At 30.2% G+C, this 8,980-nt stretch overlaps 1 protein-coding gene and 2 long non-coding RNA genes across 3 annotated transcripts; 2 read left to right on the top strand and 1 right to left on the bottom strand.

The window, feature by feature from the left end:
* The first annotated feature begins 1,316 nt into the window (after window positions 1–1,316).
* LOC117127199 lies at window positions 1,317–3,056 on the top strand. Its single transcript, XR_004450020.1, has 2 exons — window positions 1,317–1,817; window positions 2,261–3,056. It is a non-coding gene; the product is annotated as an uncharacterized LOC117127199 (long non-coding RNA).
* Window positions 2,004–7,520, bottom strand: LOC117127198. Its single transcript, XR_004450019.1, has 2 exons — window positions 7,345–7,520; window positions 2,004–5,711 (listed from the first exon to the last, which is right to left on the bottom strand). It is a non-coding gene; the product is annotated as an uncharacterized LOC117127198 (long non-coding RNA).
* LOC103834451 lies at window positions 5,768–7,649 on the top strand. Its single transcript, XM_009110518.3, has 2 exons — window positions 5,768–7,105; window positions 7,213–7,649. Exon 2 carries the CDS (start codon window positions 7,307–7,309, stop codon window positions 7,502–7,504), a length of 198 nt encoding a protein of 65 aa, XP_009108766.1. The 5' UTR covers window positions 5,768–7,105; window positions 7,213–7,306; the 3' UTR covers window positions 7,505–7,649.
* Window positions 7,650–8,980: the final 1,331 nt, after the last annotated feature.

Genomic DNA, 8,980 nt, shown 5'->3' with positions numbered 1-8,980 from the left:
AAATTAAAGTTATACTAATATATATAATTGATTTGTAGCCAAATGAAAATTACGTTTGTTTGTGCTTAAGAATTTCCAACAATGTTACTGGGTACTCTTTGTAATTGATTCATTTTATCTTCTTCTTTTTTGGTGTAAATAGGGCTGGACAAAAAATCTGAATCTGAAGAACCGAACCGAACCTGATCGAGAAAAGTAGTACCAAACCCAAACCGAAATTAAATAAATATCCAAATGAGTTCAAAATTGTGGTATTTAAAGAACCGAAACCGAACCTGATCTGGACCGAAGTATTTCGGATACCCAAATGTATCCGACATAGATTTATACCTAAATATATTAATTATTTTAGATTTGATGTATATTAAAAAATCTAAAATATATAAGATACTTTTAAGTTGTCCAAAAATACTTGAAAATATATACAAATAATCAAAAGTAAATGTATAAAATAGCTAAATATACTCAAAACATCAAATATGCTTGAAATATCTATTGATTCTCTATCCAAAAATTCAAACCAAACCAATTCATATGTTAAGTTTAGGTATTTTGACATATGTTATTCAAATGTATATGTAATACATGATTTTGTTTATACATTTTGAGAAATTTAAAGTTTATAATGGATTTTAAATTTTTTAAAATAATTTTAATGGGTTATCCAAACTCGAACCGAACCCGCAAAGATCTGAATCTAACCCGAACCGAAATTTAGAAATACCCGAATTGGACTGAAATCTTTGACTCCGAAAATCTGAAACCTGAATAGATCTGAACCGAACCCGAATGGGTACCCGAACGCCCACCCCTAGGTGTAAAGATACATGTGATTTTTATTAGGAAGTTTGCCAAAAATGATTCAAAACTTGATTTTAACCCCAAAAATATCTCAAATTTGAATCAAATACAAACCTAACCCAAAAGACTAGTAAAATTACAACCATGTCTTTTTGACCAAACAAAAAACAATAATTCATTTTTACGAATATAACCCCGTAAAGTCTTCTGAGATTTTGTAAGTCTTCTGAAGTTCTGTAAAATAATTTATAAATTTTGTAAAAAAATATTTTGATAGGAAAAAAATTGAAATCACGTAATTATAAATAGTGGCAAGTGATATAAATTAAAATATAGTAAATTAAATTGTTTTCAATATAGGTGGGTGAAAGTAGTGAGTCATGATATTATTTGGTTTAGGGTTTTACAACATATGTTGTAGTATTGTATGTATTCTTAGAGTTATATTTTGGAATCTTAACATTTTTTTGAAAAATTAAATTTTTGACATATATATGTTTAGTTTTGTGTATATTAAACATTTTTAAGTTAAAGTGTTTATTTATATTTAATTAGCTATTTAAGTTTAGGTTTTATATTAAGAGTATAGACGACTTCCAGAAAATCTTCTGGTGATTAGTATTTCATTAGTTAGAAGATTTACCTGAAAGTCTTCTAACTCCCGCAAAAAATATTTTAGTTTCTAGAAAGTCTTTTAGGAAATCTTCTACTAGAAGACTTACTTGAAAGTCTTGAAGTCTTCTACTAGAAGACTTACTTGAAATTCTTCTATTAGAAGACCTAATTGAAAGTTTTTTGAATCGACAAAATTTAATCTTATTAAAAATTTTGTCTCCCTTTATAAAGAAAATTTACACATTCTCTTTCTTCTTCTCAAATGATTGCAACAAAAATGTAACGTTTCTCATTCTAAAACTCTCAAACCTCTCTCTAATCTCTTTGAACTTTAAAATACCAAACTTATATCAATTTATAGTTATTTCATGTCTTCTCATTGATTTGTTTTGTTTTTACAAGTTTTTCATTACATGGTTCTCATCCTCCACTCTTTTAAAGATAACATATTGTTAACATATATGATTTATAAATCATATTTTCTTATTTGGTAACATATTGTTGCTTAAAACTCTCATCTTTTGAAAATTCTTTTGGTTGTTTTAAGCTCTTACCTTATTTTTGAAGTTTTTCTATGTTTTGAAGCCATTTGAATGCTTTTCGATAAGCATGTTTTCAGATCTGAGACACACGTTTTTTCGGAAGTCTTTTCATGTCTCTTCTTTCATTTCAGATCTGAGTGTTTTAGTAAGTTTATATGTCTGGTTTTTCTTCATTTGGTAACCTCTTGTTGCTTAAAGATCTTATCTTTTTCATAATTTATCATTTTTCTAAACACCAAACTTTATATCAATTTATCATTTTTTGTCTCATGTTATTCTCACTAATTCATCTTGTTTTGTAGGTTTTTCATTACATGGTTCTCATCTTCCACTCTTTTAAAGGTAGATCTATAAATCATATTTTCTTATTTGGTAACCTACTGTTGTTTAAAACTCTTACTTTTGAAAAATTCTTTTGGTTGTTTTAAGCTCTTACCTTATTTTTGAAATTTTTCTATGTTTTGAAGCCATTTGAGACAGACTTGAAAAACTTTCAAGGAAGTCTTCTCGGAAGTCTTCTAACATTTAATGCACTAGACGACTTCCTGGAAGTCTTCTGGCAAAGTCTTTTTCCATGTCAAGTGGAAAGCTTGTCTTTGTGGAGGAATGAACTATACTCCCTCTGTTTCATATTAAGTGTCACTTTAGCTCAGTTTTTCTTGTTTTACAAAGAATGTCATTCTACAATACCAATGCAATTTATACAACCTTTCAGCTCAACATTAATTGCAAAATGCATTGATTTTATAAATAAATTGAATTATCTAAAATACTATTGGTTAAATATGTGATATTAATGAAAACATAAATACATTTTAATGAACTCCTTAATATGTGTGAAAATTGTCTAAGTGACACTCTTTGTGAAACAGATGGAGTAATAGTTTTGTTTATGGTATGTTTTGTAATTTACATGTGTACTCTTTTAGTTGTGAATTCTTTTGTAAATTTGAAAAATTATTAATAAAAAGATTAGGTAAATATGTTCATGTTTACAATATTGTCTTGCCAAAAGTATTTGACATTATTGAAGTTATTGATACAATTTAAATAGAAAACACAATAACACAAAAAATAGTCAAATTTACTACAACTAATAGAGAAATCTTCTCAAGAAAACTTCTCAAGAAAACTTAATCAAATTCACAAAATATCAAACATTACATTAGTTCAAACCTATAACAGTTTCTTTTTCTTGCTAAACTACTTATAACTCTTTCACTAGAAGTTTTCTGGGAAGTCTTCCGGAAGACTTCTTCTCATAAGACTTAAATTTCACGCGGAAAATTTATATATAAGAGGAAAATTTAAGTGGAAAACTCAAATTTAAGTGAAAATTAAAATTTCAAATTTCATGAAAATTAAAAAGTATATCTTATGATCTAAGAAGACACATTAAACCATATGACTTGATATTTTTGAAGTTACTTAACACTTTTGAAAGTTCAAAAATATAAATCTTAAAGTTGAAAATACAAGTTTTACAAAAACTAACTTAAGATAAACATGTTAGTTTGGCATTTGACTGGATTGTGTCAGAAATTTCATTATTCCTAGATGACTTACACGTCCAATATAAAAATAAAATTTAAATATCGATTTTTTTCTAGACGGCTTCCATGTAAGTCGTTTCAGGTTACTTTTACAATTGAAAATTAAAATTTAAAAATTTTATTTTATCCGGACGGCTTCTATATAAGTCTTTCGGCAGACGACTTATATGGAAGTCTTTTGTATATAACCGAAGTTTGACCAGAATCTCGGAATAAAATCCTGGAAGACTTATGTGTCAGTCGTCTACCGGAAGAATTATATTGAAGTCATCCGAATAAAATTAAATATTTAAGTTTTGTTTTTCAATTGCAAAAGTAACCTGAAACGACTTACTTGGAAGTCGTCTAGTAAAAATTAAATATTTAATTTTATTTTTCTGTTGGACGACTTCCATGTAAGTCGTCTAAGAAAAGTAAAATTTCTTACACAATCTGGTCAAATGAAAAACTAATTTGTTTATCCTAGACGATTTATTGAGAAGTCTTCTCTAATTTTTTTTTTGAAAAAGAAAACCGGAAGACTTCTAGAGAAGTCGTCTCTAAAAAACACACATAAAGTCAACTGCGAAACTAACCTATGCATTGACCAGAAGACTTCCGTGTAAGTCTTCTCGTCGAAAAAAACTTATACGGAAGTCTTCTGACGGACAGATCTGAAAAAAAAATTGATTTCATAGCTTTAACCAGTGAGATAACTTGTTTAACTTCTCCAACCACACAATACTTCACCACCAAAGCAACCTACTTGTTAATGACCACGAATCATGAGCTTGAACGGTTCTATGTACCTTAAAAAATTTAGAATCAAAATCTTGGGTTTTTTTCGATGAATATAGAGAGAAAGTGAAATTGATGTTTTTAGTTCATAAAAAATGAGATAGAAGGAGTTAAAATCGATTTTTAGGTGCCTTAAAAGCTTCAAATTGGTTGTTCATTGTGGTTGGTGTATTGATGACAATGACAATATTATAAATATTTGTAGAAGATGAGAGATTTAAAAAACTTATTTTCGAAAAAATAATAATAATGGTATTTTCGTAAATATTTCAAATTTTTTGGATGAATAGAGCAAATGAAAGTTCCAAAAAAATCATGAATTAGTTTTGTGTTTGATTTTGAGTTTTGAGTTATATTTGGAAAAAAAAAAACATCTTTTATTTGTGCTTTCAATTCTTTCTTCTTTTCCTAAAATTCATCTTCATTTTTAACGAAACTTATAGCGTTTAGAATTTTTTTTCTTAAGATCAAGTTAATAGGGAAACCGAGTCTTATGATGTTCACGTATTTTTTGATATATAGATTAAAATTTATATAACACACGTTTATTGAACGATATGATAATTTAATCATGTAATTGTTATTTTGTTCGTTTCTTCTATTCAGATGTTGATATACATAAAAATCAACAGTCCAGATAGTTCATTGAGATTTGTTTGATAAGGACAAATACTTTATGGTATCGTATGGCCTTGGTTTACTCAACGTGCTGTTGGGAGAGGGCGCTCTATTATGAGGATGGCGATGCGACGTGACGTTTTATAGCAAGCATCTTGCTGTTGAGGGTATGGATATGATAATGATTAACGACAAGCTAAATAGAGACCTAATCCCGTTCATGTTATACTCTTCCTTTTATGGTAAGTCAACTTGGAGTTTAACAAACATCGAAGTGGTTGAGCTTCCTTTTCACTTAATTTCTCGGAGAAGAATATTTTTATAATATTCCGATTTGTGATATATGGTAGTAGTATATGTTGAAAACTTACAATTAATTCAGTTATTTATGGCATTAAAATGCCACTATTTTCTCGATCACTTTGTCTAAAAATATTTTATAGTTTTTTTATAACTTAATTTTTATTAATACTTTCCAAAATGGGCATCATTACATCTACAATCGAACTAAAATTTAATCAAAAACGGTACAACCATTGGGATTGTAGCTTTGAGTCATCGGACACACGACCAAGTTGTGGGCGCAACTCTGGATCCTTCCCTCATCACCATCGCCCTGGTTAATCCGGTAAGGGAACTAAGTCTCACTCTCCTCCTAGTCGAGTAACTGTAGACTCTGAAGCGTGGCGAAATAACTAAGGGCGTACCTGAGCTTCACACGCGAATGGAAGACCGCAACCACGCCAAATGAAAGTCGGGATGAAGCAGAAGCTGTAATGGCTGAGAAGAAATGGGAGCTTTGCACCTGAAAGAAAAAAAAAACTCACCCAGACGAGAAAAATATTTTAAAGTTTTTTTTTTTTTTTTGAAAAGAAAAATATTTTAAAGTTAATGTGATTGAATTGGAATAATGCAAATATGTGTTACTAGTCAGATTAATTGATTTTCTCCGGTGGGCATTCACATTTTATCTAATTTATACCAATATCCGTAAGATGTGTGTCATGTGTTTTTGATTGTTTTTAGTTATTTAAAACCACCTAGTTGATTTTTTTTTGCTAAACGCACTTATTTGAATCATAGAATGGGATACATCGAATATACATAGTTGGACATATATGATAGATATGTCGTATTTATATGCATAGTGAATTAACGTCAGTATTTAGAACTTACAAGTTAATGCATTGTTGACGACCAAAACAAGGGTTATAACATAATGTTATTGTAAATAATTAGGGTGTGTGATTATCCAAATGCACACACCTCTCTCGACTACTGTAGTTTAAAAAGAGCGCGTCTTTTGGAAGCGACCAAAAGCCGATCCGATTAACGTTTATTTTACCCCACCCCCCAAAATGATTAATGTATATTTGTCATTTTACGAATTTTTTTAATTTAATAGAAATAACTATTTGAAATTTCGTCTTGCTCAACCAACACATTTTGAAAATCTTGTTCTATCTTATCTCTTTTGTTATTCTTCTCTTCATGGATTGACGAGTAACGACCAAAACAAAATAAAAAAATAAAACAACTTCATGGGTTGTTTTTTATTCTTTAACAGGTTTCAAAAATAAAATAAAAAATAGTCTGAATATGTTAAGATCAAGAAAGAAATTTCAGATATTTGAGCTGAAAATGTGAAAACGATTTTTATTTTGAAAAAATCGATACAAAAAAAAATATCATTTTCTTTTACATTTCATGGAATTTCATACAGCTGGCGAACAATTTTCTGATAGCTACATATAATATATAGATAGATATGTTAGATGTATGTAACATTTGCACCAGTCATTCAAATAATGATCTGGTAACTTAAATATTCACCGGGTTTTACAAATAAACAAAAATTGATCGTGTGATCAATATATCTCTTATTTGTCTTTTGTTATATTTTTAATTTTAAATGGTCTTTTTGTTATTTTCATATTAGAATTTGTCAATACCAAAGAGGCAAAATCCATATCAAACTATTACTGGGTGAAATAATTCCCATTAAGAAAAAAAAAACTCTGTTCTTTCTGTTAAAGAAGTTTGAAGTCATTTCTAGAAGAAAACACCAATGAGAAGTTCTTCTCGGGTAGCAATCAATGATGAATTCTCAAAAGTCAAGACAACTTTGAAGCAAAGATAAATGAAAAGAGAAAAATAAAACTATATTCTGTGTGTGTTTTTTTTTTCTTGATTTCACAGGTAAACGAGTTTTATTTATTTTTGTTCAAAAAACGTTTTTTTTAATTTCTTGTGCTTATGTCTCTATCAAATAAACGTTAATTATAAACGCTTTTGGATATTTGTAGTGGGGATGAATCTAAAGTTTGTTGATATAAATACAAAGAAGACGAAGCGAGAAACTAAAACAAAAAATATCTATAAAAACAAGAAGAAAAAATCATGATGATAAAAAGGATAGAGCTGTGTATAGAGCTTACGAAGATGGGAATGGAGTTCGTCGCAGTGGTGGCTGAAGCCGTCCAGATTGTCTGGCGGCAACACCTCAACCATCGTACTGCTCTGCCTCCTCTTCCTCTCCTCCGCCAAGGCATCTCCCCTTCTTATCATGCTCCATATCTCTTTGGATTTCTCCCTTGAAAACCCTTTTCTCTTCTTTTTATAATATCATTTGCTTCTTTCTCTTACTATCTTTCTTGTAGGCTTTTAGATGTAGTTTTGTTGATTTTTGTAACTATATGTATATTGCCATTTTTCATTAAGATTTGCAGTTTTCTGTCGAGTATTTTTCTTCCTAATCCCCTGTTCTTTGGATTATCTCTAGCTATCAAACAATTTGTAGAATAAATATAATAATCAAATGCTCAAATTTGTTGAAGAAAAGTTTAACAGAACAAGACGTGCAGCAGAAACAATCAAGTTGATTGAATCAACCTAATTGTTTAAATATTTCATCTTTCTGCATAATGATACTCAAGTACCTCACGGCAAGTTATACAATTAATAATTCCATCAAGGTTTTGATTAAAGATGCCTTGGGATTTTGGGTTTGAATTTGGATTCTTTCATATTTAGTTGAGAACGAAAAATCTTTTCTAAAAAATCGAGTTCAATGTATATTTCTATAATAAGTAACCAAAGTTAGCGTAGTTGAATTGTTAAGGGGTTTTTTTTTTCTGAAAACATTGTGAAGGGGTATTTCTCTTAGTTATTTCAAACACAAAATATCTCACTGGAATCTCAATAATTTTAAAATAACTATATTATTTTTTATATTTTATCATAAAAAGAAAATTTATGAACCTTCCACTATCATAAATATATCCTTTTCACCTTGAGAAAATATGAACGTTTTTATGGCATAGAGTAGAAGTACAAATTATTATAGCAACTGAGCATATATTAGGGAAACTCCTAAATTTTGTTATTTTTCTAACTGATATGAAATACATCTATGAATAGAAAACCATACAAAGGTCTCCCAGACACGTTTTCGAGGTGAATATTCCCTTCTGACCAGCGGTTCTTGCTTGGAAAGCGGCTACTCTCTTCTTCCATTGGACGCTAACAAGCAACCAAGTGAAAGTCCTAGTCTTTTACTAAAAGAAGCGTCCTCCAGGAAAATTTCTTCACCTCCGCAAGAGTTTTCTCAATCTCTGGATCCAATCTCAAGCCTGGTCAAGTTGCAATAAGTTTCGAATTATGTCTATCATCTCGCGCCTTATCATTCTAGCTTGCAAGAATTCCCTCTAGGGAAGATTTCCAGTCTCCAGAGTCCCTCTAGTTTTGCTAGGAGTCGACAAGAAACTCCTCCAGCTGAACCCATGGCTCGAAGACTTGCAGAAGCTGAAAAAGAAAAGCATCAGATGAGAGAAGAATCCGGAAGAGTATCAAGAGAATTAAAGCTCCACGCCTGGACAACTCAGCTCTAATCAAAGACAATGAACTTACCCTTACAGGTAGGCTCACCAACCCTCAGGAGCAAAAGATCTTGGCTCTTATTCCGCCTCTTCCACGCAAATGGAACCTGCTGGGCAGAATAGTAGGGTCAGATCTCGGTAACTACTGCTTCTAGTTTCGTTTTGAAAGAGAGAATGACCTGAGAAGAGTAACTAA

The sequence above is a fragment of the Brassica rapa genome, chromosome A08 (genome assembly GCF_000309985.2).
Source record: "Brassica rapa cultivar Chiifu-401-42 chromosome A08, CAAS_Brap_v3.01, whole genome shotgun sequence".
Lineage (NCBI taxonomy): Eukaryota > Viridiplantae > Streptophyta > Magnoliopsida > Brassicales > Brassicaceae > Brassica > Brassica rapa.
Note: the sequence above shows the minus strand (reverse complement) of the source record. Positions and strands in the feature narration are given on the sequence as shown.

Excerpts from the sequence above, each read along its gene's own strand:
- LOC103834451 (XM_009110518.3), top strand. The coding sequence starts at position 7,307 with ATGATGATAAAAAGGATAGAGCTGTGTATAGAGCTTACGAAGATGGGA.